The sequence below is a fragment of the Centroberyx gerrardi genome, chromosome 24, assembly GCF_048128805.1.
Source record: "Centroberyx gerrardi isolate f3 chromosome 24, fCenGer3.hap1.cur.20231027, whole genome shotgun sequence".
Taxonomy (NCBI): Eukaryota; Metazoa; Chordata; class Actinopteri; order Beryciformes; family Berycidae; genus Centroberyx; species Centroberyx gerrardi.
Genome location: NC_136020.1, coordinates 22,476,586 through 22,501,871, shown reverse-complemented (window position 1 = coordinate 22,501,871; position 25,286 = coordinate 22,476,586). Strand labels below are relative to the sequence as shown.

Below are 25,286 nucleotides of genomic sequence, written 5' to 3'. Positions count from 1 at the left end.
GGAGTTAGTGCTGATGAGTGTTGGGGAAAGTTACTTTTGAAACTATATTATTTACTTTACTTTGCCCAAAGTTGTACTTCACAAAAATATAAAACGCAACAAATGCAACAATTTCACTTTGAAGATTTTACTTTGTTACAGTTCATATAAGAAAATTATTCTCGGCTAAGGATAAATGCTCACCGACACAGATGTAAACAAATTTGTGGACAGGATTTGAAAGAAATATGCTTTTTTTTGTTGGAAAAAATTATGTGATATTTTATTTTAGCTCTTGAAACATGGGGCCAAAACTTTACCTGTTGCATTTACATTTTTGTTCAGTATAGTTACTCTACTACTCTAGTTAGAATACTTTTAAGTTTGCCAGTGAAAAACCTTTATGCCTTTTTAAAATCTTTAAGATCTACTGTAATGTAAATAAAACATCAAGGTAGTTTCACTGATCTGGTTCCACTGACAGTAAACTAGTCAGATCAGAGGAAACTAACTGATCCTGTCTGTCGGCTCTCAGAATAAACAGCACACAGTTCTCACAAGTGCTTTCAAGTCAGATCTTCAGTATGACAGTGAAAGGTAAGCTTACAGTTAAATATAATGTTCTTCTTCTAAATACTTTTCTGCCATTGGTTCAAAGTAATGTGAATATTTCCAAGTTCTGCAGCTTATTGTTGTGTTCATTCTGAAAGCTACTGAAGAGTCTGCTTTTAATAACATCATGTAGCACAAAACTTTCATTTTTTAAATTTGCACGAACTAAACATTTAACTATTTGAAAGAAAAATAAAAGTAGTGAAATGCAAGTTTTAGAAAGTAACTAATAACTGATTATATAAACTGAAAAACAAATGCGTTAAGTTACTTGTTAGTTACCACAAACAAAACAGTAATCTGATTACTCTAACTAAATGGACAGGATGCAGAGGTGTGACCAAGTCAACTTTGCTTGAGTCCCAAGTCAGTCTCAAGTCTTCAGGCACAAGTCTCAAATCCCAAGTCTAAATGTATAACACCAAGTCAAGTCCAAGTCATTAATGTCAAGTCTCAAGTCTAAATGTAGAACAGCAAGTCAAGTCAGAACAAATCAAGAGTCCAGTATCAATTTAATATCTTAAAGAAAACTAAATATCTAGGACTTTTCAATGCAATATGGTTTTAATAGGATAAAAACTTGGTAAGAGCATCATGAGTTTGATTTCTATAATCAGTTTCAACTTCAATAAATTCAATCATTCCATACAAATTCAGAAAACAGAATTTAAATTCAGTCGTCCGCTGGAACAAATCTCATCACTTTCAATCTAAGTCATTTACACAAACACAAGATCTCAAGTCAAGACTTTAGAAACCTTTTCAAGTCATCAAAGTACAAGTCAGAGTCAAGTCCCAAGTCACCAGAACCCAAGTCAAGTCTCAAGTCTTCTCTTCATGCATCAAGTCTCAAGCAGTTCAAACTGTGACTTGAATCTGACTCGAGTCCAAGTCATGTGACGCGAATCCCCACCTCTGCTGGAATATCATGGAATCTAGAGTGTTATTCCAGTCAGGGAATTGGGTAAATTTCTCTTGGGAAAGTCGGGGAATATCAGGGAATTTTACAAATCAAAGTTTTACATCATCTGGGTCTTTGGTCTTTATTGGCTGCAACAACCAGCTGTTTATTGGCTGTCAGAGAAAAGAAGGAAACTGCATTTTTTCATCCTTTTTCTATTATGTGTATTTACTCTTGTAACTGTCAAGGTCGTACAAGTCAGCTGTTTCATTTCCACGCAGCAGAAAGTGAACATTGCTTCACTTCCTGAGACGAAGCCAGATTTGGTTTCTGGCAGGCAGCTGTGGAGGATTAGAAACACATTTACTTCAAATAAAACCGTTTTTTCATCCAACTCGGTGGTATTTTAGCAGCCATGTGATGTTGTATTGCAGATGTAGCTATGGTAATTTTTTTATAAAGTAATTTGAACAATTTTTAACTTACTTGAACAAAACTATCTTTCTCTTGAAGGTGGGTTTGCTGCAGTTGAGCTTCTTCCAGTGTGAAGTAGCTGGTGGCTTGTAAAACCACAGCATTAAGTCAGATACTGGCCTCAGTCCACTCTGTCTCCTTGGACTCTTTCTTTCTGAAGGTGCAGCAGCTGAGTTTCCTCTCCTCTTTTCTTTCCTCTGCTTCTTGACTGTGAGACACACGGTGCTGACGCAAGTCGAGTCGGCGGGACACTCGACCGAAAAGCAGCTGCTTTATATTTCGCAGAATCCCACAGCGGTCCTAAAACCGTCTGAATCCCAGAGCAGTGCAGCGCAGCCGTTTGTTCTGATGTCTGTTGAGTTCCAGGTTTTGACTTCGTCCTCCAGGTGACGTCATGTAGAGCCGCGCTGCGCAACCTTTTTGATTCATTACTCCTTAAAACAAAGCCATGTCTAAACCCCTCCCCGCCCCGTCACAAGCTGCAGAGTTCAACCAGACAATGACTTTTCAGTTTGTTTCACTGATTATCAGAGGAGGCCGAGAGGCTGAAAACTATTCAGTATTTAACAAGAAAAAAAAGCAAAAATCAGGAAAATAGACATGATAATACAATTGTATTGTAGAAATATGCTTTTTTCCTATCCCATAAATCATCTCACGACCTCCCCAAATTATCTCATGACCCCCCGGTGGGTCCCGACCCCCAGGTTGAGAATCACTGATCTAGAGGACATAAAATATAACTCAGCGCAATGATGAAAATTTCAAAATAAGGGATTATGGTGGGTTTCTGTCAGGAAAATTATTCTCATAATTATTTTCAGTTGATGGTGCATCGTGAATATGTATGGAAGCCGGTTTCTGCCACCTGTTAAAAAAAATCTGGCACTTTTCTCTTTTTTTCCATCATGAATTGAAAGTCATAATTATGAGATGCTAAGTCATTATTATGAGATACTAAGTTATAATTATGAGATGCTAAGTCATTATTATGAGATACTAAGTTATAATTATGAGATGCTAAGTCATTATTATGAGATACTAAGTTATAATTATGAGATGCTAAGTCATTATTATGCCATACTATCTCATAATTATGAGATGCCAAGTCATAATTATGAGATACTAAGTCATTATTATGACATACTAAGTCATAATCATGAGATAGTATCTTATAAATATGACACTCACAGGCCACTTTATTAGGTACACCTGCTTGTTAACACAGTCGGCTCCTCCAAACAGTGAAATCATGCGGCTGTAACTCAGTATATAAAGCATGCAGACATGGTGAAGTGGTTTAGTTTTTTGTTTGACCAAACATTAGAATGGGCGAGATGCGTGATCTAAGCAACTTTGACTGATTGGTGTGATTGTTGGTGCCAGACGTCACGTGGTAGTTCAGCATCTCAGAAACAGCTGCCCCCCTGGGATTTTCATGCACTACAGTCTCTAGTGTTTACAGAGAATGGTGGTAAACCAAAATCATCCAGTGAGCCGCAGTTCTGTGGCCGAAAACAGTTTATTAATGACAGAGGTCAGAGGTCAGAGGAGAATGGACAGACTGGTTCAAGCTAACAGAAAGGCCACAAATGCTCCAATAACAGTCTTTACAACAGCAGAGTGCAGAAGGGCGTCTGAACACACAAGCTGTTGGCCCTTATGGTACATGGGCTACAGCAACAGATGACCAGCCGTAATCTCATAATTATGACTTAGTATCACATAATTATGACTTAGTATCTCATAATAATGACTTAGTATCTCATAATAATGACTTAGTATCTCATAATTATGATTTAGTATCTCTTAATTATGAGATAGTATCTCATAATAATGACTTAGCATCTCATAATTATGAGATAGTATCTCATAATAATGACTTAGCATCTCATAATAATGACTTAGCATCTCATAATTATGAGATAGTATCTCATAATAATGACTTAGCATCTCATAATTATGAGATAGTATCATAATTATGACTTAGCATCTCATAATAATGACTTAGCATCTCATAATTATGTGATAGTATCTCATAATAATGACTTAGCATCTCATAATTATGTGATAGTATCTCATAATAATGACTTAGCATCTCATAATTATGTGATAGTATCTCATAATAATGACTTAGCATCTCATAATTATGAGATGCTAAGTCATAATATTGAGAAAAAAAAATTCAATTCATGATGGAAAAAAAGAGAAAAGTGCCAGCTCTTTTTTTAACAGGTGGCGGAAATGGGCTTCCATACATATGTCTGTTCAGCAAATCAAAACAAAGCAGTGCAACTGAATAGCTAAACATTTAAATGTGTTCCTCAACATTAAGACTACATCTCCCATAATCCTTCAGCACTTTGACCCTTACAGTTCAGGTGTTGTATGAGAGTTTAAATGAAATGTCCGTTTTGACCGCGGCCCTGTCCCTGTCCTCTCCTCTGTCCTGCAGGAGTACTTCCTGAGGTCGCAGCTGACCGGCCCCCTGCTGACGGACGGCCTGCCCCCCCGCTGCTGCGTCCGGGACTGTCCCAACTCCGTCACCCCCGGCTCCGCCTTCACCATGTGCAAACGGCCCATGAAATATGTAAGAACACACCCCAAAAAACACAAGACCAGTTACACAAAATATTACTCATAGCCTGCATCAGTTTCCTTTCCTTCTATTTAAAGCAGACTTCGGGGAATTTTGTTGCTGCGTCACCTTGATTCAAAAGAAAAACACATGACATTTACAGCAACCGGTTTACATATATAGCCCCCCCTTTATTTTCACTGAGCACCTGGAACAGTTAAAAACAAAGTTGTCCAACATCAGAGCAGGAAAAGGATTTATGACTCTTTGTTATCATCATGTGTTGGAGGTTAAAGGAGTCCAGAGGGAAACAGATGAGGAAACATCTTCTCTCAGGCTTCGTTCACAGCTTTGTTCCTCTGTTTTGTGCAGTCAGTGTGATCTTATACGGTGGCCCGGACAGACAATCTGCGCTGCATAAACTAAATGCACACTGCAAATAAAAAGTGCACTGAAACAAAGGAACACACTGCATTAACCAAACACACAATAAAAACCCACAACGAAAGTTTTAATAGCTTGAGACTTGACTTGCTGCATGAAGAGAAGACTTGAGACTTGACTTGACTTGGGTTCTGGTGACTTGGGACTTGACTCTGACTTGTACTTTGATGACTTGAAAAGGTTTCTAAAGTCTTCACTTGAGATCTTGTGTTTGTGTAAATGACTTAGATTGAAAGTGATGAGATTTGTTCCAGCAGACGACTGAATTTCAATTCTGTTTTCTGAATTTGTATGGAATGATTGAATTTATTGAAGTTGAAACTGATTCTAGAAATCAAACTCATGATGCTCTTACCAAGTTTTTATCCTATTAAAACCATATTGCATTGAAAAGTCCTAGATATTTAGTTTTCTTTAAGATATTAAATTGATACTGGACTCTTGATTGGTTCTGACTTGACTTGCTGTTCTACATTTAGACTTGAGACTTGACTTTAATGACTTGGACTTGACTTGGTGATCTACATTTAGACTTGGGACTTGACTTGAGACTTGTGCCTCAGGACTTGAGACTGACTTGGGACTCGAGCAGAGCTGACTTGCTCACACCTCTGCGACCCGTCTCTCTCTCCTCTCAGATGGACGGCGAGTGTCCCGGCGGCCCGCTGTGTGAGATGTGTGTGTGGAAACGCATCGGGCCGACCGCCTTCCTCATGACGGACGACGTGCTCTCATTGGCCGAAGCGCAGGAGAGGCTGGAGCTGCCGATCAACTACCAGATGCTGCTGGTGCTCTTCTGACGCGCCCGCGCTGCTGCGTAGGGACTTCAGAATAAAAGCCTCTTCGTCGATGTTGTCACGGAAAGGAGTTTCTCAGGTGAACTTGAACATGCGGACCAGCACAGAGACACTGGAACAACAATCTGTTTTTTCTTTTAAAGACGTTTTCTTGTCGGACGTGGACAGACGATCTGAGCGGGAGTGACGCACGCTCACTAACTTTCATCAGTAACATGCCAGCTGCCCGACGTGACCGTATTTTCTATTGTTTTATGTGCATTTTCCTCCATAAGAGAGAGAGAGACTTTTATTTTCTAACTTATAACCGAGGTGCACCAGTGAAAGACTGGTTTAACTGGGCAGCTCCCAGTGTGACTGAACCTGAAAGGTTCAAACAAATAAAAGAAAACTGCCAGCAGACCTGTCTAATCTAGTTTTTCATATATTGAGAAATCAACAAGTGAAACGTCGTCACTGTGTTTCAGTACTCAGTGAATCTCTGGTCACATTTAGTTTAAAGCAGCGCTTCTCTGACCCTTAAGAGTGAACACTTCACCCAAAATCAGTTTCCCTTTCCAGGTTTCATTTGATATCAGAGGAGCCTGGAGGCTGAAAAATTCAGTGTTTGACAAGAAAAAAGCAAAAATTACAGAAAAATCTGAAAAATAGCCATAACTATGAATTTGTATGGTAGAATTTTTTTTTTTCTATTCTGTAAATCATCTTGTGACCCCCCCCCCCCCCCAAAAAAAAAAAAAATACTCTGCGACCCCCTGGGGAGTCCCAACCCCCAGTTTGAGAACCACTGGTTTAAAGAGATGATTATACTTGATGTTATGACGTGTAATGTTACTGTAAGTTTGCAATAGATTTGGTCGGTAGATAATAGGCAGAGAATCTGCTGCCAGCCAGCCGGGGATTCTGGGAAACGCTGTGAAACAGGCAGCGATAAATCAGATGTGCAAAACCACACACAGTTATCAGCATGATGGAGAGTGTTAAGAAGAAATTACCCAATAACTCAAACACAAAATCCAGCTGAACACACACTGAACACATGCTGAACACACTGACACACACTGACACACACTAACACACACTGAACACACACTGAACACACACTGACATCACTGATGAAGGCATCACAGTGAGAATTATGTTTACCCGGCAGAAAGTATCCACATCAAATTTCATATTTATTTACAGCCTTTGTTTTACCATTTAAAATAGTTTAAAGCCTTGTTGAACTTTTGTAGTAGCTTGGGTTGTGTTTGTAAATCAGCGGAAAAAAAAGTGAGACAGGACTTATTAAAAAATGAGTCTCTCACTTTTTATTCGCCTGTTTACAATTATTGGTAAACTTATTATTTTCTTCGCAGTTTGACTAGTCATAATTATAATGCGACCAGGCAGAATGATAATTAAAGATATCTGTAATTACATTCTGACTAGTAACCGAGTGATAACCGGAGACATCTGTAATTCTGTTTTGACTCATCAAAATGATATTTTCAGATATCTCAGAGTGACGAGTGCAGCGCCCGTTCAAAACACGCCTGTTCGGAACGGGCCGATCGCTTGGCCTCCGGTAATGCTGCTTGCAGCTTTCTCGAGAACCGCTCATCCAAACAACTTCACACTCGACACCGCGCGTCCTCGGGTGCCCGGCAACACACCCGCCAAGTGTGAAGTAGATCGGACGAACGGTTCTCGAGATATGCGAAGGACACACACACACACAGAGATTCTTCACTTTATAGTATGATGATGATGACTGGTCAAATCTGTTGTGAGGGACGTGACTAATACAAGATTAAATGATTTCCGGTCTGGAAATGAAATACTTTAACCTCTTTTCAACAGCTGTAGAGAGGAGAGGAGAAATGAACAACAGGAAGCTGTCTGGGCCGGGGTGTGTGTGTGTGTGTGTGTGTGTGTGTGTGTGTGTGTGTGTGTGTGTCGTCTCTGATAAGAATCTGTCACTCACGTGGTTTGGAGCCAGAGAAATCGGAGAGTTTCATTCCAGAGAGAGAGAGAAAGATATCCATCTGGAGGAAGAAGAAGAAGAAAAAACAAAGCTTCGACTCGTACAGAAATGATTGTTGACTTGAAGCTGAAGCCCGTCAGCTGCTGCTCAGGCTGCGAGTCGCCTCATGACTCTCGTGACTCGGTTTTGAAATATCGACAGGTGAATTTTCAGGTCGCAAAATATTTCAGTCAGGATTTTGGAATGAAACCTTTCAGGTCGGACGTCCTCCAGGGTTTCTTTTTCTTCTCCAACACATTTCTGCTGTTAGTTTCCACATGATGCTGTTAAAGTTTGGGTTAGACCGATACATCAGGCTGATATTGGCCTTTTATTAAATATCAGATATCAGCTGATACGCTCCTGTACAGAAAAACAGTCTGGAAAACCTCATTTTATTTTCCTTGCACATTTTATTTGTTCACTGAATTGCTCAGTAATGTTTCTCCTTCATTTAAAGGCAGTAAATGTTTCCCAGAGTTTCCTTACAGAGCTGCTGTCAGTCTCACTGTCCCGTCCCATGATGCTCTAAATGTTTCAGGGGATTTTCCACCTAGAACAAAAACTCACGGGGAAACACTGAACATTTGTAATTTTTTTTGCATGAAAAGTGAAACATTTATAGATATTTGATACTGGCGCAAAATGTCTGCTTTTGGCAGCTGTAAATACATAAATATCTGTATCGGCCATATAAAACTGAAGCTCCAATCTGACAGCTGTTCAGTACGTAATTCCTACAGAAAGCATCAGTCTTTCAGTTCCGTGTCTGTTGGCTTCGTCCTACTGCGATCCCATAATAATCCTTTCTCCCGTCGTGCGATGCGACGCTAACACGTCGGTTCGAACGGAGTCTGAGGGTTCATGGGTAATTGTTCCTCCGCCGTCGGCTGCGGGCCGGCAGGCTGCGACCTCCTCCTGGGGAGAAGGACACGGCCAATCAGTGATGAGAGTATGACAGGTAAAACCATATGAGAGTGCATGGTGGGAATTTGGTCACTGCTAAAAAAAAAAAAAAAAAGTCCACCTCAACAAGTCGTTTCGTCTCGTATTCGGTCTCCAAATGTTATTTTTCTTTAAACAAGTGAAAGATTCTGAGACAGTTGAGATAATTCCACTTGTTTCCAATGCAGATTTTTTGGAGAAATAAGAGTCAGTAGCTGCGTTTACATGGAGCCTTTTAATCAGAATAGAAGCCCAATCAGAATAGAAATACCTCATATAAACGCCTCAATCAGAATAAACCGGCCCGATCCGAATGAAATTTCATTCCGTTTGAGAGGGCTGGTTTAACCCTTTCATAATCCGGTCGATGGGTAAAATTTCGTAAAATTCGTAAAACTCATTCTGATCACTTTCTTTGGTTGGAATATCTCAGCGTAAATAATGTCTTGTTGTAAATAACGTCAATTACGTAAACTTTTTTTCCCGGCAGAATTTGAATGGATGTGTGTGTTGTTGACCCCGGGGCACTCGGGCGTGATGCAGCCCGTTTTTTAATATCAAGTGCTGACTCCGCCCACCCGGGTCAGTTTCGGTGTACGGCGGTGAAAATTACAAATGGACCCGATCGTTGCGGGGGCAAAACGAAACGTGTTTTTCTGACAGTTTTGGAGTCGTGTGTTGAGATGAAACTGTTGCTTCATCAGAGAGAACAGCAGTGAAGCGACAGCCATGCCAAGCTCCCGACGCAGGTCCATAAACCCAACAAAACATAAACCCATGTTAGAGTGCTGGATTACGGAAGCGTAATGCATTCACTTGAGAGAAAAAAATTTGCTGTTTTTCTGAATTAACGAGATAATTATCTCAGAAAAACAGAGCAGAATTTTAAATGCTCTGTTTTTCTGAAATAAGATAATTATCTCTGAGAAAAATAATAATTATCTGAGGAAAAACTTTCATGGAAAAAAATAATTCTGCTGTTTTTCTGAGATAATTATCTCGTTAATTCAGAAAAACAGAGCAGAATTATTGTTTTTTTTTTAAATGCTCTTTTTTTTCCATGAAAACTTTTCTCAGAATTCTGAGATAATTCTGCTCTGTTTTTCTGAGATAATTATCTCGTTAATTCAGAAAAACGGGCACATTTTTTTTTCTCCAGTGAATGCATTATGCTTCCGTACTGGATTCTGTATTTTGCACGTCAGAAACTTTTATTCTGATTACATACACTGGAGCAGGTAAACACCATGCGATCCTTTTATTTAGCGCTCATGTAAACACTTGCGGGTGAATCCTCAATCGGAATGAATTCATTCAGGATGAAAACATAACGCTCATGTAACCGCGGCTCCTGTCTGGAAACGAGGCAGAAAACAGCAGATCGCTCCACTTGCACCAAGAAGACGAGACTCGAGTCTAGAAAATTGTTGAAGCGAGTCGATTTGCATTAGAAACAATTTCTCTTTTCACTTGTTCATACGAAAAATATGATTTTAAGACAATCGATACAAGCTACGATAACATGTTGAGATGTTTTATATTTTTTCATGTTTTCAACCGCGCCTATCTTACCGTTTCCACCAGAGGACGGCGACCGCCATCAGACAGCCGGCGACCAGCAGGGCCGCCGCAGCGCTCACTCCTGATGAGAAACGCAAAGAATTCAGGATGAGCTTTTCACTCTCAAACCCCCTCTACACTCCTGTGGGGTCCTGCAGTGTGTTTACTGAGCGGGGCAAACACAAGGATCCCAAGGCTTCTGTGGGGAGTCCGCTGAATGCTTAGCCCGTTAAAATATTTCAGCGGGGGCGGAGGAGAGAGACCAAACAAGAGGAGCGGTCTGCTGAGGAATAATGAGAGGAAACAGCATGAAAGACAACCACAAGGATAGGGTTTGTGTGTGTGTGTGTGTGTGTGTGTGTGTGTGTGGGGGAGGAGGAGCGCTGCGCTGAAGAACAGAGTGGAAGATCATAAGATAGAAAAAAATAGAAGATGGAAGAATAGACTCGAACAGAACCTAATAGTGAAATTCAACGTAGTAACGAGGACGCTATTATTAAAGATCCAAAGAGTTTGACATCTCAGATACCGCCGGTCTGATTTTAACTAAACTTTGAGGAAAGATGCATTTTGGCACTGTGTTCAATGGTTTTAAAAACATTACACCGATTAGCCTGCAGGAGGCGCTATAAGGTCAAATTTTCAACCTTTAAAAGGCTTTAACTCCTGCATCGTAAGTCTGGTTAACATGAAACTTGCTACACACAGCTATCGTTATAAATGACACTGATTGGCCTAATGAGTGGAACTATAAATAAAGGTCAGAAGTTTTAAACGTGACATTGCAGACGCCATCAAATTTTGTCACAATTCGGAGGGATGACGCCACAGAGCGGTCACTCCCATTCAAATCAACGCTCCAGGACGGTCGGAGCGGCGGCCATCTTGCTGTGACCCGTCGGACTAGCTTCTGTATAAAGAGACTCACAGCAAGTCACTGAGCTGAGAGGTTTTACAGCAAGAACCAAAGCAGCTTCTCTGTCTCCTTGCTGCCATGGATTGCTAACATGCTAATGTTGACTAGAAGAGCTAGAGAGAGAAGTACAGTCTGTGATGAAGCTACGTTAGCCTCGTCGCTAACGTTAGCTTTCAGTTGAGTTTTGCTGCTCAGTTCTCACAGTGTAACAGACTTTACAGCCTTAATGTCCAGACTTGTGTTGTCACCATAGCAACACTTAAAATTCCATAATTGCCATTTTATGCTGTACTAGACAAATTACCATGGAAAACAGCATCTTGTTAGTGATTGGTCCAAGGGCTGCCTGCATCATTTAGGAGAGACGACATGTTTCACTTCTATGCATAATAATACCACTGATGAGATTAATTTTTTTTGGCTTGGTTGGACAATAGCCAAGGTGTAGAAGCTCACTGGGGACGATGGCGCCGGTGAACTTCTCCGTGGTGTCGTTACCCGGAGGCACGATGGCGGTGGGCGAGAGGGTGGCGGTGGATCTGAGCGTCGTCCTGTCAGCCCGTCCCGCCGCAGCTGAAGGACCTACTGGGACGGGACAGCAGAGACAGAGAGGAGGGATGAGGTTTTCCTGAGCGTCCATCTCTCATGAACAGTGCAGGGAGGCGGAGCGGTGTTACGGGGCAGGACGTACCCTGTGTCTGGACCGTGGGTTTGGACGGCAGACCGGGAGAGGTCGGCGGAGAGGTCGGCGGAGAGGTCGGCGGAGAGGTCGGCGGAGCGGCGGTGTGTTCTTCTTCTGCAGAGACGCCTGGACTCGGAGCCCTCCAGGAGCGGGGAGAGGCTGCTGTGGCTGAGAGAAGAAGTCCTGGTCAGGTTAGAAACAAGACCAAGAGTTTGTTTGAATTTTGTGGAAGCGTCTCTGCCGGGAATCGAACTCGGGTCTCCCGCTCCCGAGAGTCCGCAGTCCAACTCCCTGCGGGCCACGAGACCCATAAAGTGGAGAACAGAGCGACCGGCCGACAGTACCATCCGCAGAGCCGAAAAATAGCACATCACGTGCGACGTACAACATTTCTAAACATCACGGCATCATTGCCAAGTAACTGTTACTGTGTGGTTGTAAACCCAGAGTTAAGATAGAAGGGAACCAGAAGAGAACCAGAAGAGAACAGAGCGCTGCTGTCCAAACATCTGGAGCTTCAACAGCTGATGGAGACTGGCTGCTGAACTGATGAGTTGCTGCTGGGGAGACGACTTCAGCTTCAATATCTACTACTACCACTTTTTTTTTCGGTCTTTTACATGCAAGCCAAAAAGTAAATACAGAACTCACTGACTGAAGGGAAATTATAAGGATTCATGGGAAATGTCAGTTGGATCCTTTGCAAAAAAAAGACCATAAATCCTTAAGCATAAATGTAAACAACACAAAAAACAACTTTGTCCCTGGCTCTTATTTCTTTACACTTTACTGCACATTCATGTTGTTGGGTCACAGAAATCTGTTCTCCATCCACTGTCAGAGCGCTGAGGTTTTGACCCTTGACCTCCTCACTGTTGGCTGCTGGTCCTCATACATTTCTCCGGATAGGAGCGTGAGCTAAATGCTAAAAATATAAAATGTAATTTCCCTTTTTTTCCTGTTTCAAAACTGTGTGTAAAGTGCTTCTTCATAGAGAGGAATCTAAATAAAGTTATTCTTGTTGCGAGATTTCGGGTAAGCATTAGTTGAAACTGCTGGAACACAATTCTATTATTTGAGTATAATATATATCTATAACTATTTTCACTCGCACACACACACACACACACACACACACACAGGCAGCCTTACCGCTCGCTGTCACTGTCGTCGTCTGTGTGGTTGTGGATATTCTTGGATCCGCTGAAACAGGAAATAAGAAGCACTTTTACCGCATAAATCCACTGAACGCAGCATGAACCAGCTAGCAGTGGAAACCAAACCCGTCTCAACAGAGAAACGACTGAAGAGAAGAGTGACGCTCGTTTACATTTTAACTCCACTGTTATCCTGTTATTCTTTAACAGATAGTTGTATATCAGACAGATGACTGCTCTGAAGCTCGGATCGGTCTTTGGGTTCAGGCAGCTGGTGTCTGGTTTCAAACGGCCAACAGATGTGACATGAAATGTGGAGTTTCAATCAATCAATCAATCAATAACTTTATTGTCCCTGATGGGAATTTTGTTGCGCGTCAGTCTTACGTATGCACTGCAGCTGGGGCGCCGACCACTGCGGCCCGGCGGTGGTTTGCGTGCACTTGATGAGGTTGGAGGTTCCCGCCTTCCTCAGGTAGCCGGGTACACAGGTGTAGCGGAAGTTGCCCCTCTGCTCGCAGCACTTCTCCGCCTGTGGAGGCCGGGTCTGCTCCCTCCGTGGAGGCGGAGGGCACGGACACTCGCAGCTAACTGCAGGGAAACACACGGGAAAACACCGGAAATCACCAACGAGACGCTTAGGGAGACGGAAACAGGAGGAAAGAAATGGTAGAACTTAGGAAAAGAAGCCTGGTGAAATTACCGGTTTGTGAGTCAATATATTCAGATAATAAATTATGATTTTAAGCTCGAGCTGGGCAGTAATTAAACATTATCGCTTATCTTCCTTCAGTGGAATCATATTGTAGATGATATTGTGATATCCTGATACACAATTCTGTCATCTAATATGATCGATAACAAGCAAATTGTATTTAAAAACTCCATTTTAAGGAATATTATTTGTAAGTTTTGTCTGACATCACACCTAACATCACCATACACTTCAAAGCGATGAACATCAATTTGTTTATTGAACATGTGATTTTGCATACATAAGCAATATTGTGATACATATCAATATAAAAACATATCTTATGATGATATGATTATCTACTCTAAGCTGACCATGTGACACTGGTCGCAGTCGCAGTTTGTCGTAAAACAGTAAAGTAACGTTTAGTTTTGTGTGAAACCGCTCAGTGAACTACATCTCTCGTCTCGCACAATATACGTCACTTTGGCACATTTCACCTCTTTCTTCCAGAACGAGGGAAAAAGTATTAAAAGAGGTGAAAATCAACTCAACTCAACTTTATTTATATAGCACTTTACACACAACAGTTGATCCAAAGTGCTTTACAACACACACACAGGAAAACAAAACAAAAGAAGGAAACAAACACAATAGAAGAGGAGAAAAGATCAGAGTGATGATAAATAATAATGATAATAATCACTACAAGTCTGGCCATGTTGAGAGCTGCAGCTATGTGAAAGGAGAGTTAGTCGGTTCCGTAAGAGCTAGCATGCGGGACCGGCTCTCCAAGGTTTCGGTGAGTGTTAAACGAGTGTAATGTCAGCTAGCTAACGTTAGCTAACTCGCGAGTTAACAGAGATCAGTAAAAATGTAGTGTGGACTACGAAGGAGGCAATCACCATCACCATCACCGTCCCCAAAGACCCTGCATGGTGCGGAAGTCTCCTCCTCCTCCTGGAGAACGTCTACACCCAGCTAGGCATGGGCCGGTTTCCGGTGTCAAGGTATACCGCGGTTTGAAAAAGTCACGGTTCGAAAAAGTCACCGTTCGAAAACCACTAATATTTCCCGTAGTACCGTTCCCGACGGTATGAGCTGTTTCCCCCCCCCCCCCAAGTTAAAATGACTATTCTCAAAGACAGGAAGTGCAGAGCATCCCGCAGGTCGCGTGCAGACTGCAGAGGAACACGCCCCTCCCCCCGTGTGTAACATATAAAGGCCCGAAGGAGGTGAACCCCCCGAACTTTTCCCCCCGTCGAAAAAGACTAAGTCGGCTGTATGGGAATATTTCGGTTATCGAAAAAGCACGAGACGGCCACGGCTTAGAGGAGGAAGGTCACCCAACATGCAAAACATGCTGGCGAAGAGCGGCTGCCAGAGGAGGCAGCACATCCAACATGACATCATGCACATCTGGGAGCGCCGCCCATCGCTCTTTGCCAAATTCAAGCTAACGTTGTCTTGAAATGAACTTGAGCACGCATCGGACAGAAACCATTTTCCACCGGCAGGTTCGAGGAGTCTTTCATGGTCATGGGACGAGGGAGTTACCGTGCCTAGCTAGCTAGCTGACATTAGCGAAATAAATACTCTAGGCTAGCTACCGAGGCAGATAACTAATTAGCTAGCTAACATCAGCTAGTTTTTTCCCCCCTAGCGTTACTTCACTGAGCGAGCGTCTTGCGCAGGGGAAACCGTTGAATTTTGTCTGAATTAATTCAAAGCAAAATGCCACAGAGCCAGCAGGTCGTTTAACAAAACGTCTTGCGCTGAAGAATGACCACGAAAGACTCCTCGAACCTGCCGGTGGAAGATGAGGCACAAACTGTGGCTATGTGGAGACTGAGAGAGAGAGCGAGTGTGTGTGTGTGTCAGAGAGAGAGAGAGTGCAAGTGTGTGTTTACGTGTGTATGTGTGTGCGCATCAACATTGAAACAATATTATGTGTCCACCCCATTTTACAAAAGATTTAGCATTATTTGATATTATTATTATTATTATTGTGTTTTTACATAAAATCAATTAAATGAATTAACATACGTTTACTAATGTTCCAAATGTTCTATATGTTACTTAAAAATAAATTACATATTGTTCAATGGCAAAAAATGTGTGATTTTTTGTTTTTTACCCAGAGATTTTACAATAACACATTTTAGAGGTGCGCAATACTGCGATACCGTGAAACAGTGGTATTTTTGCCTAAGGCTATCATACCGTCAAAATCTCATACCGGCCCATGCCTACACCCAGCACATGCTCCCTGTGTTGGCCAGTAGAGAGGAGGACATGTAAATATGTAAATAGTTTTTTTTTTTTTATAGAATCAGTTCTTTTTTTACAAGTTCCATGTTTTTTGGGAGACACTGGATCAGCGTTCCCGCCGCGTCTCCTGTCAGTACCTAACAACAAAAACAACAAAACAGGGAAGCTAATGATCCAATTACAAATTCAATATCCTTGCCATTAACCTTAACCATGTCCCACCACAATTAATCTACACTGTAAAATGTTAAATGGTGATGTAGTTGACTAAGGGCACCATTTTCAGGCTATAGGGCAATGCCATATGCCCTATGCCCTAAAACAGGCATGGAATATGGAATGGAATGCACATAGTCTACTGTATGTGCAGACTCAGAGCAATCCGATCCATATTCCATGCCACACCACTTGTTTCAGGGTTTTGCCAAAGAGCCTGAAAATGGTGCGAACACTCCTAAGTTGAGGCATACGTAACTTTTTTCTCTCCCTTGTCACACCAGGGCAGCTAATCGACAACAAGGGTGCTGGAAATCTCTTTGATCAGCGGATTTAACAGATTCAGGAGTCATCTGGAGGTTCAGTTTTAATTTGTTCCAACAAATGTATTGCAACATTTTACATTCATAGCTGCAGCAGGATGATTTGGCAACCACACACACACAATAGTGGAATATTATTAATAGCATTATAGCATTTTATTATATATTTAATATATATAGATAACATAGATATAAGATATTAATGAACATACTCCTAAATTGAGGCATTAACAGGACCGGCTAATCGACAACGAGGGTGCCGGCAGTTTCTTTGATCAGCGGGTTTTGCAGATTTACCGAGGCAGACAGAGCTGCACCAGCACACCGGCACAGGTCCAGAATCCTGAAGTCCTTCAGCCTGGCGTTCACCCTCTCAACATGAATGCGGTTCTTGGCAATTTCCCCGGTTGCTTTCACGTCACTCTGGACCGTTCACAGTGACACGTCTGAGATTAAGAACCCCTTATCGGCTAAAATAAGACTGCTGCATAATGGACTTATCGGACCCAGAGCCTGGGCTGCAAACATTGATCACACCATTTGGGGCAACAGAGATGAGTACTTTGAACGAGTGCATCCCTCTGTATGTTGAGTAGGTCAACTTTGCCTGGTCCATCTGACTCAGGGCGGCTACACGGATGTCGGTGCAGTCCACAATCATTCGGCAGTTGAAGGCAGAGGACTAGAATGAAGCAGGCGTGCTCTTTTTTGATTTTTTTGGCGACTGGGCACAGTGGACATCATTCTCTGAAACAGCACCTTGTGGAGCAGATGGATCATTGTGTTCACCACATTACTGACTGTTGCAGTACTGATGCAGGTGTGGGTAGTCTTGGCGGATCTTCATCAAGGCCATGAAGACCCTCCACTTTCCATCCACCGAAATACACGATGGAGCCCTCAAAGCGCTCCACCAACCGCGCCACCCTTTTAAACATGGCCATATCTGGAAGCCCTGTTTCCATCCGTATGACCTCATCTGTGAGCCATGCTGCTGAGTATTTGCCTGTGCCTCTTTTGCTTTTGCTCCCCTGCCTGGTCTTCGGAACGGGTCCAGACCGCATGCCGGAGGGTCCGGGTTCGGGGTCAGTGTCTGGGTCTGCAGATTGGTTATGCTCAGGCACTTTGGCGTAGCTGTGGTCAGTGGACTGATTTACTGAGGGTACGCTGATTATATTTGTCGTAGTCCACTCAAACAAACACGGCCCTTTCTCTTTCCCATGAGGAAAATGGCAGCTGCATATTCTGGAATTAACATCTGGCTCCCCGTCTGCTCGTCTGCAATGAGAAAATCATATAATGAATAATTAAAACCTGCCAAATAGTCCCCCTACCCATAGTTGAAACACTCTGCACTCTTCTATTTATCTTGTGAAGCACTTTTAACATTTATTTTGAAAAGTGCTATACAAATAAAGTTTATTATTTAGTAGTAGTATTAGTAGTAATATTAGAATTAGTAATATTAGTAGTAATATTAGTAGTAGTATTAGTATTAATATTAGTATTAGTAGTAGTATTAATAGTAATATTAGAATTAGTAGTATTAGTAGTAGGCTAGTAGTAGTAGTAGTTGTTACATCTGCCCCTGGGACATCATCTGCCACGCCCTCTACCTCAAATTCAGTGCCTCTCTAACCTGCTGCCGCTCCCTGAGTGGCTCTCTCCCTGTGTGTGTGTATGTGTGTGTGTGTGTGTGTGATTGCCTGCAGGTACACCAGAGTCAGAGCAGAGCCACACCAGCTGCATCTCATCTCTGTAATCAAGCCTCTACAAATACCCAGCCCTGATCGTAGACTCTGCTACCCGTCAGTTTGCTACGCTTCGAGCCAAATTTATTACCAGTTTTGCTATTCAGCATTTAGTTCTTGTTGTCTGTTCTCCAGAGGCCGGTTGCACAAAACACCTTAAGTTTTCTCCTTAAGTATGACACTTAAGACTTAATTTCTCCTTAGCTGAGGGACTTACTTAAGGGTGTTGCACAGAATCCCTTAAAAGGTTTCCTTAGTTACGGAAAAACGTTAAGGCATTTACTGCATTGAAAGAGATTTTACAGCCGTAAAATTCTACAGTTTCCATGGAGACCGTTTGCTTGCTTGCACTTGCGCTTGTGATACCTGTTATCGCCTCACCTGTTATCGTCTCACAAAAAAAAAAATGGCAGAAGAAAAGAAGACAAGAAAACCAAATCGGTCAGAGGAGGAAAAGATTGTACTTCTGGAGGAACACAATAAAAGAAAGCACATACTAAAAAGTAAATTTGATCCACAAATAACAGCAAACAGAAAACAACGAATGTGGGAGGAAATTGCAACGAAAATTAATTCAAGAAGTCTGGTGAAGAGGTCCATCCAAGAGGTCCAAAAAAAATACGACAACTTGTCTGTTCTGGCCAAAAAAGAGATCACTAATTACAGGAGGGAATCCAACAAATCAAATCTATAGAGTAAAATTAATTGCTCATCGTTAAGCGTATCCATCGGGTTCTCCTCTCGCCGAACACTCTTCTCGGGACGCGTTCATTTTCTTCATTTATCGCCATAAACTCGGCCATGTTGCGGTAAAGATAGAGTCAGAGGTACCTTAAGTTTTTTTCCTTACTTTGGTCGCTAAGGTCTTTTGTGCAACGGTTTAACTAACTTTAAGGGACTCCTTAAGTATAAGACCAAGATAAGGAGAAAACCTTAAATACTTAAGTGAACATTTTAAGGAAACCTTAAGGAGAAGACTTAAGGGTGTTTTGTGCAACCGATTTTATTTTAAGGAACTCGAACTTTAAGGAAAATGTTAACTTAAGGTGTTTTTGGCTCTCAGCTACCAGCTCAAGCTTCCCCTAGCCTGCAGTCCATCTTCCCCGTGCTCTGCAATGAATATTTTCTACCTTATTCCTGTTTCGTCTGTGTCTGCACCTGGGTTCACCTGTTCTGCAGCCCTACATAACAGTAATATTAGTATTAGTGTTGGTCTAAAAGTTGTTTTGAAAAAAGTGTTTACCTGGAAACTTGTAAACCACAGGGATGTATTGATAGTCATCTCTCTGCTGTGTTGCATGTGTTTTTTTCAGTCCTTAAGTTCAGCTGAAAACAGTTTCCAAGCAGTGAAGGAGTTTGTTATTTTTTTATCTTCACACCTTGAGAAGCGTGTCGGTCTGCCTTTATCTTGGTGTTTGGCTGGGTTCTTTTTTTAGGACTTGGTGGTTTCACGGTCCTTTAAAATGTGCACTGTGCAGATGGGAGAGAGAAATGTGTTTGCATTTGCAGAGCTGCAATAGAGCGCAGAAGTGACACTTCACGTCTCTTCCCCCTGGTTCAAAAGTTTTAAAACTTTACTATAGAGACTGTATGGTATCTGGCAATATAAAACATTGGATCAGCTTGAAACATTTGTTGGCATTGAGAAGTCTGCTTAAAACGATGAATAACACAAAAAGCCCTGCTAGGGACCGTGCTGCTCCTAACAGGAGATTAAAAGGTTCTAGCTAACCATCTATTAAGGGTTCCTACTAGAACCCTTTATCTTCTAATGGTTCTACATTGAATCAAATATCTGAATATTAAAATGTAGGCCTAATAAAAAATATAATGAATTGGGGCCCACAAACTTAACTTGCTTGTGTTTGGGTCAGGTAAAATAGTTTGGGAACCACTCTGTTAAACTACGATGATTCATATTTAGAGTAAAATGTGCACTGTGAAATTAACATTCAAGTGAATCGACACTTTTGTTGATTTTGATATCAAATATTGGACATCATGCAATCTCTCCCCCTCCCTCTTGCTATTTCCTGTGTGTGTGCCACAGCTCAACCGATCTCCACCCTGCATACCACCAGTTTGAGGCCCCATCTTCTGTTGACAGCCAGCAATGTTGGTGCTGTGCTGTTGTGTTGTCGTCCTCCACTCCATGCCCGTCACATTTAAATTGTTTTATTTAATGTATTGACTGCCATGTAATACACTTTATACTTCAAACTTCAATGAATGTTGGAAACACAAATATTGGTTGTAGACTCAGAATGAAACAACTTCATGTCATACAATAAATTGAATTTATTTGTAATTACGTAAAAATTAAGAGCATTGATTAGCAAGCTGGACATGCAGGAACAGGGTATGCTGATGGAGCTGGGAAGAGAGAAGAATAAAGAAAACATTAGATCAACTTTATTATTGGATATTAAAAATTCAATTTCAAAACAAGTTGCAACTCTTACAGTTTTCAAGTGTGTAAAGATGATTTCACATGACTTGTGCAAAAAGACAAAATTTCAGTAGCTACACTTTCAACACTTTGCATAATTCCTCCCTAGCAGACTCATTCATTCACTCTCTCAGTAATTATCAAACTACAATCTTGCCAAAAATGAGACTGACTCACCCATCACCATAATGAAAGACGTTGTCCAGAAGAATGTCATGCAAGGCTGCCTTCTTCCCTTCGACTCTCCCTGAACTGCCTGATCTTTTTAATGTGTATTATACAACAGTTAGTTCCGGTCAAGCAATTTGATTGGACAAGAGGCATTCCATGTACATTCCATATACAGTATAACAGTACTGGGACGCTGTGCTGTACGTATCACTCCGCTTCACAGCTGTTCTAATGTAACCTTGATCAGGTGCGTTCACACAGCGTTTTTCTGTGTGGAGAAAGCTCTGCCTGGAGCTTCTTGTGAGGAGAAATAAAAAGCGGATCACGACAACGTCTTCTGACGTTAGCTGAGTAGCTGCTAGCTAACCAGCTGGTTAGCACTTCTACAGTGTTGTGCAACAAACAAATGCTTACCAGATATTCCCAGTACACGTCCACACAAAACTCTAACTTCATTCACACCTAGTAGCGACAACGATATGGAGACATTTGACTTTAATTATGAACGGTCGGCCGAGGCGGAAGATTGGGAAGAAAGTAAGCTGAACTCGTCTGTGCTAACCTAAAAGTAGCTAGCTTAGCTAGCCTGCAGTCGGGAAACAGTTTACCTGTTGCTTGGCAACACTTGGTAGTGGAATCCTGAGGGAACTGTTTTTGTTGGCGGAGACAAATAACAGACAAAAATCATCTGTTGTCTCAAATTACCATTACTTGATGAATAGAGAGCCTAAGTCCCTCCCCTTCCGCTGTCCACCATGGGACCTTATTTCGGAAAAAATATGTACGGTAGTCAACGGCGAGAGACAAATAATTGTTTGATCCCGTTTGAATTGTGCCATGAATTACACATATGATGTTTTGTCAATTTAAAAGATAATTTTGCAAGTCAAGAAAGTCGCAGTTTGTGGTAAAACTGTTGAACTATAAGACTGTAAAAATACGTAATTAGAAAGACTACACACCCAAAAGTCGCGCAAGTGACGTAACTTCCTCTCTCCACAAGCTACCCAGAGCCGCTGAAGCTCAGTCCCTCTCAGAGAGCAGGAGTATTATACACAACCTGGAAGGTAGACAGTAAGAATGGATTTAAACTGGTTTAGGATAGTTTTAGTACAGTGGGGGCTAACGTTAACGCGATGCCTGTGTGATTCGTATGTTTCGTTCCATGTTGGTGTCGGTGACGTATATTGTGCGAGACGAGAGATGTAGTTCACTGAGCGGTTTCACACAAAACTAAACGTTACTGTACTGTTTTACAACAAACTGCGACTTTCTTGACTTGCAAAATTATCTTTTAAATTGACAAAACATCATATGTGTAAGTCATGGCACAATTCAAACGGGATCAAACAATTATTTGTCTCTCGCCGTTGACTACCGTACATATTTTTTCCGAAATAAGGTCCCATGGGGGACAGCGGGAGGGGAGGGACTTAGGCTCTCTATAGCTTTGTTTATACAACTGTTGTATAAAAGCAATATCACACTGGAGGTCGTGCTGTTGTACTGTATATCAGCACGGCTGGGATTATCTACGACCGAATCACAGCCGTGATTCGGTCGTAGATGTTTGAGGTCGTAGCCGTTTGAGGTTAGCACAGACGATTTCAGTTTACTTTCTTCCCAATCTTCCGCCTCGGCCGACCGTTCATAATTCAGGTCAAATGTCTCCATATCGCTGTCGCTACTAGCTGTGAATGAAGTTAGAGTTTTGTGTGGACGTGTACTGGGAATATCTGGTAAGCATTTGTTTGTTGCACAACACTAGGTTGTGTATAATACTCCTGCTATCTGAGAGGGACTGAGCTTCAGCGGCTCTGGGTAGCTTGTGGAGAGAGGAAGTTATGACGTCACGCGACTTTTGGGTGTGTAGTCTTTCTAATTACATATTTTCACAGTCTTATACTTAAACAGTTTTACGACAAACTGCGACTTTCTTCACTTGCAAAATTATCATTTAAATTGACAAAACATCATATGTGTAAGTCATGGCACAATTCAAACGGGATCAAACAATTATTTGTCTCTCGCCGTTGACTACCGTACATATTTTTTCTGAAATAAGGTCCCATGGTGGTGAGGGGAGGGACTCAGGCTCTCTATTAGGGGTGTCACGATTTCGATTCTAAATCGAAAATCGATCGAAATGAGCGTTCGATTTCGACCTTCGAAATCACAAGCAGGTTCGCGATTCTCCCAGTATTTTTTTCTCTCCACCTCTGCCTACTTGCAGGCGTCTGAAGAAAAAAAACATTTCAATGACGACACAGCGTAGCTGCTCGAGAGCGCCCGTTCTATATTTCACTATAGCGCCCGAGAGCGCCCGTCATTTTTAAATCATTTAAAATGTACCAAAAACTGAAAATCAAGTTATCAGCTTTGTTTTATATATACTTCAAGTTGTCATCGATGAACCGGAACTGGAAAATACTGTATATCTGGTGACACTGAGACGTTTGATTTTCCCCGGGTTTAGTCGTCCTCCACCGGTAACGTTAGATCTAAAAATGGCTTCGCCGGCTAAGCGTCACGCTTTTAAAACCTTCTGGAAGCTGTCAGATTGTGCTGTGAGACAGAACCTGACCCGCCGTATGTAGTGGAAAGTTACGAAGACATTGTGAGTTGAAGTCTTTTGATGGAAATCGCTTGTTCTTGCTCGATAAAACAAGACACAAGATCACCTTCACTAAACAGCGGGACCTACCTGCTCTCGCCGCCGGAGACGGACGCTGTTTTCCGGGAGGCGGTGCGCCGAAGAGTCGGTAGGAGGACCGGCCGGGTCGCAGCGACTTTTATCCATAGAAGTTTGGCGACTTTTTCCATATTTGTTTGGCGACTATTACTGTCTGATCTTATTACTGTGTGGGCTGAAGCGCTGGAGGTTTTGTATGGATTTTGAAAGCTTATCGTTAGCCAAGACAGGAAGGATCTGTTTTGTTGTCATACTTGTTGACACTGACTGAAGTAAGGAGGCGCCCTGAATCGCCTTGCCATGTATTTGGTACCAAATTAAAGGGAAAGTTGTGGTTTTTTTTAATGGAAAAAATTTGACCATATGGCCTTAGTGTGGTACATTCGAAAAAATATGGCAGTTATATCACACTTGATACCATCTTTTTAAAGAATAATTTGAAAATGTAAATGACAGTTGTCGGGGCATAAAACCAATGATCTGTTGATCTTTACAAATCAAGACTCGATAGTCTAACAATGGCATCGCCGTCAGTGCTGAAAAAAAAAAGTTTAAATCAAAAATCGAATCGTGACCTTAAAATCGAAAGTCAAATCGAATCATGGATTTGGAGAATCGTGACACCCATACTCTCTATATGGGCAACTGTTAAAGTCGGGAGTCATCTTAACACATTTACTTACAAAACAGCTGTTTTTAGGAAAGTCATCTGCATTTTTTTTTAAATATTGTCTGATGAAATTTAGCAGGCAAAGTTCTTCTGAAATGGATAGATGAAGGTTTTTTTTGGGATGAAACCCTTCATATGTGTATTTGTATGTTTTTATGAGTGTGTGTATATTTGTATGTTGTGTGTATCTGTGTGTTACCTGTATGTTTTGTTGGTGTGTTTTATTTAGTATCGATTCAAGTGTGTTTTTAACAAGGGTGAAAGTTATGGGCTCAATAAAGATTTTGAGCTTGTAAAAAAGATTCTGAGCTTGTGAAATGATTTTTGCAAATAATTTGAGAACTTGCAGTTGTATTTCAGCATTTGTGAACATGTGAAAACATTTTGCATGAATGTATTTGAATGTGCGGTCCTTTGCTGCATGTCCTCCCCTCTCTCTCTCCCATACCTTCCTGTCTCTCTCTCACTATCTCCCTGTCAAATAAAGCATGAAAATGACAAAAATTTAAAATCTTTAAAAATCATTTCACAAGCTCGTTTTTACAAGCTCAAAATCTTTTTGACTCTTTATTGAGCCCATAGAAAGTAACTAATGACATTTACTCATATTACTGTAACTGAGTAGCTTTTTTGTCTACTTGTACTTTTTGGAGTATTTTTTAAAGTCAGTAATGTTACTTTTACTTAAGTATGTTTTCACTGCAGTATTGTTCTTGACTGTATTTGAAATCCCATCCATCACAGAACAGATCGTGTCTCTCCATCAGCAACAGAAACTGGATCAACAGAAACTGACAAACTGTGGATCCATTCACAGTGAGAAGAGGAATCTGACTTTACTTTGTTTCTGCACTTTATTTTGTCGTTTCTAATGTTTCCAGTTAAAATAATCTAGTTTGAACTCTGACCTCTCTCCTTTTAGAATCACATGGAAAAGATCACAGCTAACAATGCTCTCTTTTTTAAGGACATTTTACTTTAGGACATTTTAAATCA

The 25,286-nt window shown here is 41.5% G+C and overlaps 2 protein-coding genes across 5 annotated transcripts in view; one reads left to right on the top strand and one right to left on the bottom strand.

Annotated features, from left to right (window-relative positions):
- Nucleotides 1-6,177, top strand: part of fbxo18 (F-box DNA helicase 1) — a 28,915-nt gene extending 22,738 nt beyond the window's left edge. Inside the window, exons 20-21 of the mRNA XM_071896972.2 lie at nt 4,422-4,556; nt 5,627-6,177. Of these exons, the coding sequence (XP_071753073.2) occupies nt 4,422-4,556; nt 5,627-5,788 (297 nt within the window). The 3' untranslated portion in view covers nt 5,789-6,177. The remainder of the gene's footprint in view (nt 1-4,421; nt 4,557-5,626) is intronic.
- Nucleotides 6,178-8,187: 2,010 nt separating this feature from the next.
- The window catches only part of il15ra (interleukin 15 receptor subunit alpha), a 20,992-nt gene continuing 3,893 nt past the window's right edge, over nt 8,188-25,286 (bottom strand). The window contains exons 2-7 of one of the 4 annotated variants that reach the window (XM_078281853.1): nt 13,441-13,644; nt 13,049-13,099; nt 11,906-12,064; nt 11,671-11,799; nt 10,311-10,380; nt 8,188-8,711 (exon numbers count right to left, since the gene is read on the bottom strand). In XM_078281853.1, the coding sequence (XP_078137979.1) occupies nt 8,624-8,711; nt 10,311-10,380; nt 11,671-11,799; nt 11,906-12,064; nt 13,049-13,099; nt 13,441-13,644 (701 nt within the window). In that variant the 3' untranslated portion in view covers nt 8,188-8,623. Of the gene's footprint in view, nt 8,712-10,310; nt 10,381-11,518; nt 11,561-11,670; nt 11,800-11,905; nt 12,065-13,048; nt 13,100-13,440; nt 13,645-25,286 lie in introns of those variants that run through there. The other 3 variants (XM_071896974.2, XM_078281854.1, XM_078281855.1) reach the window with 3 other exon arrangements.